This window comes from Zingiber officinale, chromosome 4A, assembly GCF_018446385.1.
Source record: "Zingiber officinale cultivar Zhangliang chromosome 4A, Zo_v1.1, whole genome shotgun sequence".
Classification (NCBI taxonomy): Eukaryota; Viridiplantae; Streptophyta; class Magnoliopsida; order Zingiberales; family Zingiberaceae; genus Zingiber; species Zingiber officinale.
Genome location: NC_055992.1, coordinates 12,782,182 through 12,797,489, shown reverse-complemented (window position 1 = coordinate 12,797,489; position 15,308 = coordinate 12,782,182). Strand labels below are relative to the sequence as shown.

The 15,308-nt window shown below is 40.0% G+C and overlaps 3 protein-coding genes across 3 annotated transcripts; 1 reads left to right on the top strand and 2 right to left on the bottom strand.

The window, feature by feature from the left end:
- The first annotated feature begins 4,476 nt into the window (after positions 1-4,476).
- Positions 4,477-8,752, top strand: LOC121969568 (3-phosphoshikimate 1-carboxyvinyltransferase 2-like). Its single transcript, XM_042519733.1, has 8 exons — positions 4,477-4,853; positions 5,175-5,419; positions 5,503-5,656; positions 7,432-7,646; positions 7,736-7,853; positions 7,949-8,156; positions 8,265-8,326; positions 8,404-8,752. Exons 1-8 carry the CDS (start codon positions 4,521-4,523, stop codon positions 8,620-8,622), a joined length of 1,554 nt encoding a protein of 517 aa, XP_042375667.1. The 5' UTR covers positions 4,477-4,520; the 3' UTR covers positions 8,623-8,752.
- A 135-nt stretch (positions 8,753-8,887) lies between these two features.
- On the bottom strand, positions 8,888-9,587 carry LOC121969569. The gene is made up of 2 exons (XM_042519734.1): positions 9,319-9,587; positions 8,888-9,232 (listed from the first exon to the last, which is right to left on the bottom strand). Exons 1-2 carry the CDS (start codon positions 9,355-9,357, stop codon positions 8,933-8,935), a joined length of 339 nt encoding a protein of 112 aa, XP_042375668.1. The 5' UTR covers positions 9,358-9,587; the 3' UTR covers positions 8,888-8,932.
- Positions 9,588-9,860: 273 nt separating this feature from the next.
- Positions 9,861-12,125, bottom strand: LOC121973144 (ACT domain-containing protein ACR8-like). Its single transcript, XM_042524729.1, has 6 exons — positions 11,776-12,125; positions 11,639-11,684; positions 11,358-11,540; positions 10,698-11,270; positions 10,501-10,605; positions 9,861-10,411 (listed from the first exon to the last, which is right to left on the bottom strand). The coding sequence occupies exons 1-6, from the start codon at positions 11,835-11,837 to the stop codon at positions 10,046-10,048; spliced, it is 1,335 nt and encodes a 444-aa protein (XP_042380663.1). The 5' UTR covers positions 11,838-12,125; the 3' UTR covers positions 9,861-10,045.
- Between the last annotated feature and the right edge of the window lie 3,183 nt (positions 12,126-15,308).

The following is a 15,308-nucleotide window of genomic DNA, read 5'->3' as shown; positions in this document are numbered from 1 at the left end:
GCTCAAATTGAACCAAATTGAATCTCAAGGCTCGAGTCAAGGAGAAATCTAATCTAAAGAAATTTGAGCCATTGAATCAAATATGAAACAAATTAAATAAAAGATTTAGATCTAATTAATTCTAGTCGTTCATCAAGATCTGGTTGATTCTGGTCAATCTGTGTAGATCTTGGATGATCTGAACCGTTCATCTTGATCTAGCCATCCTGACCAATCAATCGGCTCCAGTTGATCTCAACCGTTCACTCATATTTGATCTCAGCTGTTCCATCAGATCTGGATTGATCAGGAAGCACATTGGATATCTCTTCTCCTGGCTTCTGACGCTGAAAAGGGGCATGCCACTTCTTCCTCCTCGGCCATCCACTCCACCAAAGCCGCCGACGGTCCACCTCCACACCCTCGTCGGCCAGCCACCTCCTCTCCATCTCGATCTATGTTGCCATCCCTTCTTGCAGAGATGAAGGGAGGTTAGGGCTATCCTAGGCTATAACCCACTCCAATTTTTTAAAATTTTATTAAATATTAAAATTTTGTTAAATAGAAAACTTAATTCAAATATCGAGTTTGTCAATTTCTCAATGTGAGACCCACAACACCAAGTGATGGTGGATCCTAGGTAACATTTGTGGTGTTCCATGCTGCATCAACTCATGTATTTATGAGAAAAAAAGAAAAATTAATCAAGTATGTGCAACTCCTGTGTTTTGTTAAATATTAAATTTTTTTATTAAAATAAATTATTGAATTAAAATTAAATTGAGGTCTAACAAAATCTAGACATAGAGATAAGGAATATGTTGGTTGAAATCGATATTGATTTAATTTGACCATATTATTACCGAATCAAATTTAATTATATTAAATCGGTTCAATCACTCTCTTCTTCTCTTTTCTTTTTTATTTTTCCGGCTCCCATCGCCTTGCCTCCATATGTCGACTTAGCTTCTTCTTCTTATGTTCTTTTGTTTCTTGTATTTTTCTTCCCATGTCCTTTCCTTATCGCGACTCGTGGTCACGACCACTCTCTTCATGGCCAAGCCCTCGCCTACAGAGATGTAGTCGTCGACATGGTCATCCTCGATCCCAATTACCACGACCGGATCGACGTGTCCTCCATATTAGCATACCCTTATAGCTATATATGCCAACGCAAGAGGCGAGCAACTATATATTGAGGTCTTAAATGAGATATAATGCTCAAGAATGTTCACATGACAAGCTCGTGGGTTGACTACTTCTATTTCACCGTCGACGACACGCTCTAGCATCAGCAACTAGGTCTTCCGCCATGGCGGCCAAATTTTCAACGTCTACAAATTAGATATTAATTTTTTTTAAAAAAAACATTCAATAAAAATTTAAAATTTGGTGAAAATATAAGAGGAAATGAGTTGGTAGTGTGCTCATGCAAAGTAAGTTGGACCTCTTCTATAGTGGACTAGACCAACTTAGGATTAGCACAACCCACTTCTAATTTCTGGATCCGTCCCTACCTTCTTGGTTCCGATCTCACGCCCACGCACGCCATCCGCCGACGCCATCGATTCACACGAGCGTACATCAACCCCATCTCTATCCCGTCGCCTCATCTTCTTACCGGCACGGAAGCTTCCCGACGACAACACCACCATCCACGTCGCCTCTCTTGCAGCAGCTCCATCCTATCTCCATCGACAATTCTGACTTCTTCACACAGATATGGATGCTTCTTCAATGGTTGATATGTTGATTTGCGTGGTTGATTGGTTGATCTATTCTCCCATGTTTTAGAGCACATATATGTTATTTTGATTCATACTCATAAGGTGTTCGACAAAATGCTTCTTCCAATAGTTAGGTTTAAATTTTTGCACTTTATTTTGCTTAATTCTTGCTTGTCTTGTCTCTTTGAATTGCTATATGTTCTGTTCTTTGTTTGGATGTAATTAAATTTGATTAGATTTCTTTAATACTCTAGATTTCATTCCATGTTTATTTTATGTTACTTTAATTTCCTTGCAAACATAGTTTAAGTTAGACTAGATTTTCATACTTGCATTGTTCTTTTGTTCCTTAGGTTTAATTCTATACTTGTTTTGTTATTTCATATCGTAGTTTATAACTCAAACCCAACCCCTCCATTTTCATGTTCAAAATTCAAAGAAATAATCAATCCTTAACATATCATCCTATCATTACATTCCTTGTGAGACGACCCGAGTCATCCCTATACTACTTTAGTGTAGAGAGGATTCGGTAACTTTAATTATAATTTGATAACCTCCCGTAGTACGACACACGAGAGCCCGTATCACACACCTCCACTTAAGAATCAAAGAACTCATCACTAGACTCATGAATCTTGGAGAAAAGGTAACCAACCGAGATTCGTCAAGGTATGTGCTTAACGCTTTTTCTAGGACTCCTGAATGGACAACTCTAGTAGATACATATTTCATCCCGTGGTACTTTGCATTCATCTTTTTGTTTGTGAATTTTCCTACAAGTAACGTGATGTCTTTCTCGGTCAGAGTAGCATTAGATTGTTCATGAAGTTCAAACTTAGAAAATAATTTATCTAATCTAATTAAATTAGTATATTAAGAATTACAGGGGTCAAATTATAAAAATAATATAAATTATATTCCTAGAAAATACTTGATATATTTAATAGGAAGAAAATTATTTTGGATACCAAAATCTGTACTAGATTATTAAACTAATTTCTTATGTATGCTAGAAATTTAAATTGTTTTAATTTATTAACATTCTTAGCAAAATTTAATTCATAGACCTGTTCATATTTTTTTTGACAAATTTTTTCTATGGAAAATAAAAATATTATCTGTTAATAAAAAAATAATTTTTTTTACTGTTATATTATTTTTTTATAAATTTATTAATGAAAATTAGATTTTTAAAATTAAAATTATTTCAAAAAATTAAATTTTATGTGGATAAAAATTATATTTCATATGCTCAGAAAAATTGACATGATATTTCGAGGTCTAAAAATATTTTTAAATATTAGATTTTAAAAAATATATATCTCTATTTCAAAATATTTATTTTTATTTTAATAATGAAAGAAAATAATATGTTCATGAAAATTTTTATACTGATCACAAATTTATCTAGACAAATTTTTTTAATATTTTTCAATAACTTAAAATTATTTTTAAATTAGTTTTTTTAGCAATTTTTAGACTTAATTCTTAAAAAGTAATTTCTTTTCAAATTAATTTGGATAAAAATACACAACTTTGGGATGATTGTGTATGACTCCTAGAAAAATTTTCAAAACTTTTTTCTTATTTGTCTTATTTTTCATTATTATGTTTTTTTTTATATGATGAATGGGGGAAATAACTAGATGTTAAGTGCAGAGAGATTTTAGTACATTTATTTTATTACACTTAAATATCATATTTAAGTCTGATGCATATCAAAGAAGTAATTGTAAGTACATCAGCTTAGTTTTGAAATGATTAACTGAGCTAAGTTAGGTCATGTGCTATTTAGATGCCTCATATTTAAGTATGTAGGAATTTAGGAACATAAGAAGTCGAACAGAAGATACGATGGACAAGAAAGGCGGCATGAGAAATAAGTTGACAGGTTCCGTGCATCTAAGGGATGAAAAGCTACGAAAGAGTATATTAGTGGGTGAGAAGAAACACACGCGCGACGCATTCAAGAGACGAGAAGTCGAGAAGAAAATCTGCTAGAGGAGAAAGATGAAGTTAAGTTCGGATAAACTCAACTCCGATCGACCGGAGGATCACCTAAAATAGCACAAGGAAAAGTTAATCATTTAGAGGTTAACTGTGCTCTCAGCCAATTGAAGGCCCCTCTAAGATGATAAAATCGACTAAAAAATTGACTCGACTAAGAATAATATATGGAAAAAATAAAAATGAATACCTAATTTGATAATTTATAAATTAATATATATAATTTGATAATTTTAAAATCTTATCTCTATATAAAAACGGTTGATTTATTACAGGACGATTGATTAAAAAGAGATTTAATATTATTTTTAAAAAATTGAAAAATCCTTTTTTTAGTTAATTGTTAACTGTAGTCTATCTTTCCTAACAGGATATTTCATTAGTTATTTAATTCTTTATGTAATTAAGCATATCCCATTTTTTAGTTAATTGCTTTGAACCCCCACCTAAGTCAGGGTCGAATTAGGTATGCGTCAAATACAAACGTGGGTCCTATGCGGGGCATATCAAAGCTTCAATTAGAGGACGCCACATCAGTCTCATATGGGACTAGGTTATATCCCGCCGGACTAACGCACCGCTTTGATGCGGTAGGTGACGAGATAGATGGAGGTTGGTAATAGCAGGACACGACTATTACACGATTTAGTATACGAATTAGATCCATCGGTGTACAATAGTTCAGGACGAGTTAAGGTAATGAGTCACGAATAGCGGCATCACTTACGCCGCGGCCCGCTGCGTTTATTTCACCACCACTTGTTCATCTTCTTTCGCCCAAATCTTTGCGCGGAGAGAGAGATCATGGCGCAGGCAACAATGGCGAAGGTATTGGTGGTGAACCCTACGCTGTCGTTGTATCATTCAGGCGGATCTCGCAAGCCGTCGCCCGTTCCTTCTTCCATTTGTGCCAGAGCAATAGCCATGCACGAGCCTCTCCCTTGTTTGAGGGCGGTGAATAGCAGTACTAAGTGGACTCCTCTTCGAGTATCGGCCTCCGTCGCAGTGGCCGCTGAAAAACCGTCGGCAGCATCGGAGATCGTGCTTCAACCGATTAGGGAGATTTCTGGAACTGTTAAACTCCCTGGATCGAAGTCTTTGTCGAATCGGATTCTTCTTCTTGCTGCCCTCTCCGAGGTGAGTTGATTGGTTTAGAGGTTGAATCTTCTGTTCGGCTTGGGCACTGCTTCGGCGAGTTTTGGGGAAAAGATAAAATTTTGTTCGTCATCTTAATTGAAATTTATTTTAGTCCTAGTGATTCTTTTTAGAATTAATTGATTCGTTGCTTCTCTGAATTTCAGCAATGGATAAAATGAGGAAATAGAATTGGATACGAACAATTTCAAGTATTATTTCGTGAATACCAAAATTTGGTCCGTCCGTCGGTCGACTCAATCGTTTTTTGCGCGCTCTGCTTTTATCTAACTTGTTTTCTGATCCACTGTCATTTTCAATCAGGGAACAACTGTGGTGGACAACTTGTTGAACAGTGATGACGTTCGTTATATGCTTGCTGCACTGAAAACCCTTGGCGTTTCTGTGGAGGATGATGCTGAAACTAAGCGATCAATTGTTGTTGGGTGCGGCGGGCAGTTCCCGGTGAGCGAAGCTTCTAACGAGGAAGTCCAACTCTTCCTGGGAAATGCTGGCACAGCAATGCGGCCATTAACTGCAGCTGTGGCAGCTGTTGGTGGAAATGCAAGGTTTCTAATGCTTTGCTCTAGTTTAAAAGGAAAAAAAAAAATCTTCATTTTGCTTTATTGAAACACTGCCTCTCTTTGTTTAGTTATATACTTGATGGGGTTCCTAGAATGAGGGAAAGACCGATAGGAGACTTGGTTGATGGCTTGAAGCAGCTTGGTGCAGATGCTGATTGTTTCATGGGCACCAATTGCCCTCCTGTCCGTGTGAACGCAAAGGGAGGCCTTCCTGGGGGCAAGGTTTGTCGTTCTTTATCACAAACCTTTTTTCCTGCTTCTAGTTTACACTGCCCATTGCATTTTCTCTTATTTGTTTCGCACATTCAGCTACTGGCTGACTAGAATAATTGGGATTTTTTTGACACGATACATGATTTCTCCATGAACCAACAGACATATATTAGTTATTTACCATATAATTGAGTAAATATTTTGCCTATACTCAATGTTCACAGTGCACTAATGAAATAATGCTATTATGTGATTTATAGGAATCCTAAATAGAGCCAGTATATCTAATCTAATCACGGTTTCTGCACATCAAAGTGTTCTTAATTGTTAAGTTAAACTATTACACTAGTTTCTATCTTCAAAAATTTAGTGGGTATGTAGATTTTACTTCCCTAAGTATCTCTTTTTTCGAAATGACAAGAATTTGTGCTTGCCTATGGAAAAGTGGAGAGAAGGGTGAAGGGAAAGCATACGGCATATCTTCTTTCAAAAGGCAATCAATTAAAGAAACAATTCACATATGTACATAAAAAAAATTCTATCTTAGGAGTTTGTCTTAATTAAACACTAGACACCTTTTATGGCTTTTATATCTCAGCATTTTGCTTTGGATTTTTTATGTTGTTTACATAGAATTACAATTGTTGATGCGTGGTATATTCTTACAGTAATTCTCTCCAAATTAGTACAGTAACTTTGATATGCTCAATTGCATTCATTTGGAATTAAGGTTGATCAATTGGCCTAACCATTGGTTATATACACTTAACATCTGTTGAGATTGGGCGAAATAATCTTAACACCATGATAATATGCCAGAACTATGCATGACATTGTCTGATGGAGACTGATATACAATATGCATGACATTTCATCTGCAGTCAAACTAAATCATAATCTCTCCTATATTGAACCTCATTTATCTATTGCACAGAACAAGAAGACATGAAATCCGACTAGTTCTCATGCAATGTCATTAATCAACAATATTTTGCTCCATGAATTCTGTAACAATGTAAGATATCAAGGTAAGAATGTGTTATACTTACCTTCCTGTTTGTGAGACTCTTCAGCTTTATATGTGTTAACTACAGATATCTTTTCTGCTTTTTAATCATGTAGTATATTTTAATTAGAATGCTATACAAACTACATGAGCATGTGGGTCAGTGAAACAATAAGAATACTTCTTTTCAATCTGGTGACTGGGTCAGTGAAACAATAAGCTTTCTTGATGCGTAAGCTCTTACAATGATTTTTTCTTTATGGAACAATGTGCTGATCAAGTCAATCCTATTTCTTATCATAAACTTCAATCTGATATTTTTTTTATTAACTAATCTGTAATAGGGTGAATTTATCACCACATAATTTTTGTCAGTTTGTTCTCATGCTTGACTATATTATTATGACAGTATATTTACAGTGCATAGAGTTCCGTGGAGAGTTAAGATTCATGCAGCTGATCCCATGTAGTGGGGATTAATACAATTTGATGATGATTGGGAAGACATATAATTACATTGTGTGACAATGGATCAATTTAGGAAACTGACTTAAATCATTGTGTAATCCATCACTTATTATTGTGACATCCATGAAAAAGAATGCATATACTAAACCAATATCTGGACAATTAATTTGGTTGTATATGTTTTCGGTTCTTCAACAATGAACATGCAAGCTAAGCTATATGCTTCTACATTTCACATTTCGTATTCTGTTGTCTTTTTCTGATACTGATTTATTTATGGTGCCTTCTATTCCTTCATCATTTTCTTTAGGTGAAACTCTCCGGATCCATTAGCAGTCAGTATTTGTCTGCTTTGCTCATGGCAGCTCCCTTAGCACGAGGAGATGTTGAGATCGAGATCATTGATAAGCTCATTTCCATTCCGTACGTAGAAATGACTTTGAAATTGATGGAACGCTTTGGAGTGAAGGTGGTGCATTCTGATAATTGGGAGAGATTCTTCATCAAGGGTGCTCAGAAGTACAAGTAAGTTTGAAATTTTTATATCAATTACATTGACTTCACTAAACTAATTGATGAAAATGTTACCGTCATTTGGGTCTTGCCTATGGTAGGTCTCCTGGAAACGCATATGTAGAAGGTGATGCATCAAGTGCTAGTTATTTCTTAGCAGCTGCCGCGGTCACAGGTGGCACCGTCACTGTAGAAGGTTGTGGAACATCCAGTTTACAGGTGCCTTAAGGTTCAGAGTATTTTTATATCCTCTAGCATCTAGAAGCCATGTTGTTTCTCTTTTCACTTAGCTTTCATTTTTTCCTTAAACGTAGGGCGATGTTAAGTTTGCCGAAGTTCTTGAAAAAATGGGAGCAAAAGTTTCATGGACAGAGAATAGTGTAACCGTTACTGGTCCACCACGGGATTCTTCGAAGAAGCATTTGCATGGCATTGATGTCGACATGAACAAGATGCCTGATGTAGCAATGACCCTTGCTGTTGTTGCCCTATTTGCGGATGGACCTACATCCATAAGAGATGGTTAGTCTCAGATATTGCGCTACTCAGCTGATACACAATGGAGGCTTGCTTAAATTTGTTGTTATTATCTAATCTCACTGAACTAAATTTTTCCTTCTAAATTATCAGTGGCTTCATGGAGAGTAAAGGAAACTGAGAGGATGATAGCCATCTGTACAGAACTTCGAAAGGTTTATTGATGTTAGTTTTTCTTCTTGCTCAGATACCTTGTGTCTTTTCTAAAAAAATCATTCTTTACATGTATCAGCTGGGAGCAACAGTGGAAGAAGGTCCTGATTACTGCATCATTACTCCCCCAGAAAAGTTGAATGGCACTTCTGTCGATACTTACGACGACCACAGGATGGCGATGGCGTTCTCTATAGCAGCCTGCGGTGATGTTCCTGTAACTATCAATGACCCAGGTTGCACGCGCAAGACCTTCCCTGACTTTTTCGATGTCCTGCAAAGATTTACAAAGCACTAAGCTGAACCTCCTGAACAGAGGTGAGGATTTTCAGTATCTGCCGATGAACAAACAGTTCGTACTAAGAATAATTGAATGACTATATATGTTCGAATGATAGTTCGTAGAAAATGTGTTGGTATTTCTGTCATCATGACCTGATATCTGTTATCATGATTGGTTTTATGAGAAACTCAGGAATTTACTGATCAAAATCAATGGCATCGATATGATGTAACCACAGCCCTTATCTTTTTCCATTGAACCAACTTCCCCTTCCCAACCCATCCAGCCCTGCCGCGCGATTGAGGGTTGAAAACAGAGGTTTAATTTACAGAGCATGAAAGAACAGAACATGAACAAAGGCTGCCTGCAACCCTGCGGCCATGACGTGGAACAAATAAAGAAACCATCTTCCACTCCCACTTGCACAGTGGATGAGGTTGATACAGGCAGCAAATTGAGCAGCACGCAGCGGTGCCCTAGCATTTCTTGAGACACAAGTTATACAAGCTTCACTTTTCCCACTGTAACGCTCTGCTTTGGCTGCTACCGAGACCCATGTTAAGGCATCTCCGCCACTGTAGATTCCTAATTCCTCCCGAGAAAGATCGCTGATAAGATATGGTTCCTGGAAAGTCATCTGCATTAACAATTAGATCATAACAGGCAAAAAAGAATAAATTAATCAAAAGAATACAGAGTTTGGGAGGCCACCAGCTCAGCTGAGACTGGAAGCGACGTGCCGGCGTGCATCGCGGCGGGTCGAGCGCTGTCTTTTTCGTCGGTCGTCTGTCAAATGCAGACGTCGCGTTTCATGCGTTGGGAGCAGCAGAGGAACCAGCAACGTGGTGACAAATGGAAGAGAAGAAAGAAGAAGAGCTTGTCCCTTCTGCATGCTCTTAGTCGGCAATCGATCAGTGGGCACCGGCGGATAGCAAAGTTCAAGCATTGTGACGGTCAATTCCATTCACATGCTCGACCATAGATCTAATGAACAAAGGAGGGCAGATCTGATGTCAAGAAGTCCCAAACACATTGTTCTTTTCGAACTTGAGTTTGTTGATTCCGTCTCTTTTGAATATTAATTTAAATGCGCAATTAGGCAGGCAACCTACTTCCTTGATGTGATCTCCACTATTAACAGGAAGATTTAGGTGAGCAGAAAGAATCATAATGTCAAATTTCGGGTGAGAGATTCTCCACAAGATGTGAGAACAACAAATTTAGAAACAGGTTCTTTAAGTCAAATGTCAATATGCTAAATACCAATTACTTATGTACAAAGAATGTCGAATCCTCGGTTAAACAATAAACTTGCAGAAAACCAATCACAATCCACCACCCTCAGCTCTGCTTTACCTACTATGTGCAGATCAATTCAAGTAATGGATTCAATATACAGAGTAGACACGCACACACAAAAAAATGGCCAGAAATAGAGCTACGAAAAGGATTTGATCAATCCTAAATTATACAAATTCCTCCAGAATAGATTGCCTAAGTAGAACAGCCCAATGCCGACGCCACCCAAACCCTGCGCCCCCTCACGTTCCTCTTGGCGGTGGAACTGCGGCCGTTGCTCCTCGACTATGAGGCAATCGGGTATTAACCTTTGCCGCACGTCGTCGATGACCCCTGGTCCCGCAGGTTGCCCGGCGGCGTCCGTCACGTAGATCACGCACGAAATCATATCTCCCTTGGATGACACATCCGCTCTTGTGACCAGCAAACCGTTCTCTCGAAGTGTTCGAGTTACTTCAGAGAGGAGCCCTGGGCGATCCTCCATGTAGAGTTCTAGCCTTTGCCCCTGTTCAGTTCCCTCTAGCTTTAGTTAATGAACAAGGAAGGAATCAAATTAAAGTTTTTTTATGTAATTTTCCCCCCCTTTTTGGTCACCTTTATTGATCTCCTCTCGATGGCTGCTTGCAAGCATTGAACCATTCTTTGTCTCTCTGCTTCGGAGCTGATTGGGCTACCATCTTTGTGCCGTATGTAAAATTCCTGAATTGATTCCACGAATATAATTAGATGAAGTAGCGAGAAAGATCAAAACTTTTTTTGGTCGATTAATGATAATTTGGTAAAGTTGAGACCTGATGAGCAATGTGGCCATCTATGTCGATGGTGCCATGGAACACGACGTATTCCATATCTGTGAGAGTGCACACCACGTCGAAAAGGAGCTTCGGGCGATCGAGACACTGCACGGTAACGACGGAGTACCCTCTTTCGATCCAGTTTTGGACAGAGATGGAAGGTGATGAAGAAGACAATGCGGTGCGCTCGTAGTCACGGTCAGCGAACATCATTTGGTGAAGTCGGCGATCGGGATGGGCGATGGTAGCAGCCGAGATGACAATCCTGGCGCCGTAGACGCCGCCGTCTCCCTTCAGGACATGGAGGAGGCGGGATTCCATATGACGGATTCTGGGGGAGTCGTAGTCGATACAGCCGCCGGAGAGCTCATCGTGGATGGAAATAAGGCACGCGATCCGACCGTTGTGGGTCCACACCTTCGCGTCAACTACGCCGCATCCAAGGTCGGTGAGCACCGCGAATACCTCTGAGAGGAGGCCCGGCCGGTCGGCGCCGGTGAGCTCGAGGGCGGTAAAGCCCTCGCCGCTGGCAATGGGTCGCAAGTGGTGGTCCTCCTCCGTCTCCAAAGACTGCATTTTTAACAGCAGATTAAGAAATGCCAACACAATGGCCAAGTTTTAGGCCGGAGCGGGAGAAGAAACAAGTAGGATCAAGACCTGCTCGAGGTAAGAGATGACGCTGTCGTCGGTGAGCTTGCGGCCGAACTGGTCGGTGACGTGGAAGACGTCCATGAACCAGCGGCCGTCAGAGGAGATGTAGGCCTTCTCGATGGAGAGGTTGAGGTCGGTAAGGACCTGCACGGCTTCGAGGAGGATGCCATGCTTCCTAGCGCTGTCAACCTACGATTCCATGCCCGGCGGCCGTCGTGAGACCAAGAAGAGAGCTAGGAGAGAGAAACCTACCGATTGTTTTTTTTTTTAAAATCTTTTTCGCTTACCTTCACGAGAGTCGCGGTGGGGCAAACGGCATTGTCGATCGCAACCCTGCAACACAGAGCGCGGAAGAAGAGGAGTCAATACAGGGCAAGGAAAGAACACATTTTTGCAGAAGAAAGCAGAGATCCATTTGAATCACCTGGGAGTGTCCATCCGGATAAGGAGCTTCTCGTACTCATTCAAACACGCCGGCCAAGCCATATGTTCTTCTTCCTCTCCGGTTTACCTCTGCTCAGTTCAAGGAAGCAGAACCCAAGATCCTCTGCTCCTTTCCTCAACCTTTGCGCTTTAAATCTCCCCTGCGTTCCTTTCTGCGCAGCTGCTTCGAAATCCTCGCGGCGATGGCGACAACGACAACAAAATAGCGGCGGAAACGACTCCGAGGATCTTGCTCTCGTCTCCTCTCAAACAATGAGATATTTTTTGTTGCGGTATCACTTAGGAAGGATCGCCCGTAACCTCTGCGTCGAAACAAAACGGTGGAGGCACGGCCAGCCGCAGCGGTGCGGCATTTTAAAAGAGGGACGCGGGCAGCTGGAGGTACGGTGTCACGCGCCGTGGGGCCCGCAACGACGGGCGCCAGCTACTGGCCTGGAGGGAAGGGGCAGCTCCTACCCGCCGCCCGAGCCGAGTCAAAACCCGCCTGACCGAAGCGTGCCGGGCAGTGGGTCCCGCTGGGACACGTCGGCGAGATCTTTGCTTCGCTTTTGGTCGAAGACTACATGGGTCGTGGTCGGAGGTGGCGCTCGTCTGCCGATGCCGGAAGGAATGTGTACGGCCTGCAACGTGCTTCCGTGTCGACTCTGCCTCTTTCACGTGGGACTAATTTACGGCTCCACTTATATGATGATTATGATAAAAGATGAATATATTCGTTCTCAATATTTTAATCAATTCGTTTTACGATTAATATGGATGAGATAAATTATGGACGATTATTAGTCTTTGGAATAATGACTAACACATAAAAGAAGTATTTATCTTGACTTTACAGAGATTCGAATTCCAGATCCTATTATGACAACATCTCATGTGCTAATCACTAGATCCATTCGAGGAGACTCCACTTATATGTTCATATACATATACACATTATATGGGACTGAGTGGATTACCTCCTGATCGATGTTTAGGACGATGGTTCGATTATTTACCATGTGGATTGTCTCAGAGTCGTTAAGATGACAGTTAAGAGTTTCATTTTTTTTATTTTTTTTTAACAGAGTGAGAAACTAATTATTTATTTTAATAATGTCACTATATGAATTTGGTTTTTAAAATGTTTATCAATTTTCCTATAAAATTATTAATTATTTTAAATATTTTTATACTTTTCTAAGTCCGGTTATTAATGGAATATCTTTACGTAATTGTGTACCGGTGTTTGCGCAAATCTTATTTTCAGTGATGAAGCAGAGGAGTCATCCTAAATTGTTGGTCCATGCCTGCTTCTTAAATTGAATTTTCATTGTTAACGATGGCACTGTAATTCGTTATTTCTAATAATTTGACTTATTTTATTTGTCAAAAATAAATTAAATAATAAAATCTATAAATAAATTATTTTTTAAAAAAATGTTGATAGATAAATTAATACCCAAATCATACTAAATTTGTTAGGACATATAGGGAATTGGAAGGGCGGTGAATAACTTTCTTTGTTTTTTCGAGGATTATTTGTAATGGATATTCAAAATGAATATCTTCACAACGCTAACACTCTTGTTGCTATTTAGTATCCACCTTCTTAAAGTGACTAATCTAAATGTTCACTCATCACTCACAAATACTTATGAAAATTGTTGTCTCCGGGTAGCTTCTGGAGTATGCAAACTGATCGTCGAGGCTAGTGTTCGACACTATCTCCGTAAACGATATTGCTCCGCTACGGTGCTTAACGGATTGTTGCAATTCGTTCCCAAGATACAACGACGACGAACGTCTCGGAATCGTAGCACTCCGACTTCCGAGACCAGCGAACCTTTTAGTAGACTTCTTGGACTCTTGAATGCACAAGATGAGATGAATGCTTGAGGAAGAGAAGAGAAGATTGAGTCAGTATTCCATCATATGGAGGGTTCTATTTATACTGAACGAAGAGGTTGAGTGTCCTTTGGGTGAGTGGATGTGTTCCTTGGGCTGGATCGATCTAGATCATCTATTCTGAAGGGTTCTAACCCTTCACCAAGCCCACTTCAATCTCATCCATCAGATCTGAGGAGTTGTGACCCTCAGATCCCGCCTATTGTCATCAGCCATCGGATCTGGATCCATTGATTCGATGCTTCAGATCAAGTCTCATCCGAGGCCGTCAGATCGTTACTTTTTACGATCCAACGCTCTAGATCGCATCACAAGCGATCCATCATATCTATTTGATCAACGTTGATCAACGGTAGCCATCCATACCCTAAGTCAACTGTCCAGTCATCTCCCTTTGCCCACGAGGATGCCGCATAGGCACTGCCACGTCAGGTAAGAGCCTGATACGTCACCCGAGTGCCACGCAGGCACGGCAATGTCACCTGGAGCATAAATTTAAGCTCCTCAATGCTCCTCGCGACGATGCGAAGTGCGCCTACAAAGCGCCCATTGCGCACGTGGCGGGCTCACAGGTGCGAGCACCTGCTCGCCCTGGGCTAAGGGGTCACCTGTCCTTTTATTTTTTGTGTTAACTCCATTAACACATCTTCATTAATAAGTAGAGAATACACATCGAGAATTTCCGATGTGGAACTATTCTCCTATGCACTTTATTAATGAATAACAAATGTTATTTTGGGTTGACTTTAAATATTAATTTCTCATTCACCCTTAATCGGTTTTGAGCAAATTAATAGTCTAAATCTATCTACGCGAATCGTAGATTTCAATTTTGAAGTCAATTGCGACTTTCAACAATTGATGACTTCCTTCCTCTAAATCGTTTTGGTCCTTTTAAGGCCCCAATATCCAACAATCCCCCACATGAATGGAAATTAATGCAATGCGTGTATGCATGCTGACATTTTACAAGAGTCCAATCGATAAGTCACTGCATCGGGAGAGGTAGCTTGTGGCTTTGAACCTTCCATAGTGAAATGCTATCGAGTATACTAGGCTGCGCAGTGAACGTGATGTCTTGAACTGCTCAGCTGTTGGTGTATACTTAGACAATAATACCCACACAGTGATCTATCTCACCTACTTTAGGTTCTCATGGTTGGTTCCGTTTCGGCCATGGATACCATCTTGGATTTATGAGTGTTTCATTGAAGCGGCCTGTCTTCACACTCACATAGGTGACACTTCTATCAAGAGTATCCTACCATACTCCACCTTATCAGGTATAGAAGTCACTAAAAGCATAAGCTTAACCTCACTACATGAGGTAGGACAGCACAAATTCATCCTAGGATTGGGATAGAGATAAACTATCTAATGTGTTGGACCACAACTTCTGTAACTTCGTTGTCCCATTGAACCAAGATCTTGGGATCTCCAGTCAACAAGGTTGGGTTACCGCTACAGTCGTTTTTAGTTGTAGATTTTTAATCTCATTCCTCTTGATGAGCAGTATACTTGATCTCGACTCAACCCCTTCGTTAGAGGATCTGCCAAATTATCTTTGGACTTAACATAGTCGATTGCAATCACTCCATTCGAGATCAACTGCCTAATGGTATTATGTCT

Bases quoted from the DNA above. Each gene is read 5' to 3' on its own strand.
- LOC121969568 (XM_042519733.1), top strand. From the start codon at position 4,521: ATGGCGCAGGCAACAATGGCGAAGGTATTGGTGGTGAACCCTACGCTG. The intron at 5,657-7,431 runs GTTTGTCGTTCT...CATTTTCTTTAG, and splicing joins GAGGCCTTCCTGGGGGCAAG to GTGAAACTCTCCGGATCCAT. The intron at 8,327-8,403 runs GTTTATTGATGT...TACATGTATCAG, and splicing joins TCTGTACAGAACTTCGAAAG to CTGGGAGCAACAGTGGAAGA.
- LOC121969569 (XM_042519734.1), bottom strand. From the start codon at position 9,357: ATGCACGCCGGCACGTCGCTTCCAGTCTCAGCTGAGCTG. The intron at 9,233-9,318 runs GTGGCCTCCCAA...ATGACTTTCCAG, and splicing joins TTCCAGTCTCAGCTGAGCTG to GAACCATATCTTATCAGCGA.
- LOC121973144 (XM_042524729.1), bottom strand. From the start codon at position 11,837: ATGGCTTGGCCGGCGTGTTTGAATGAGTACGAGAAGCTCCTTATCCGG. The intron at 11,541-11,638 runs GTAAGCGAAAAA...ATGGAATCGTAG, and splicing joins CCACCGCGACTCTCGTGAAG to GTTGACAGCGCTAGGAAGCA. The intron at 10,606-10,697 runs GTCTCAACTTTA...GAATCAATTCAG, and splicing joins ATGGCCACATTGCTCATCAG to GAATTTTACATACGGCACAA.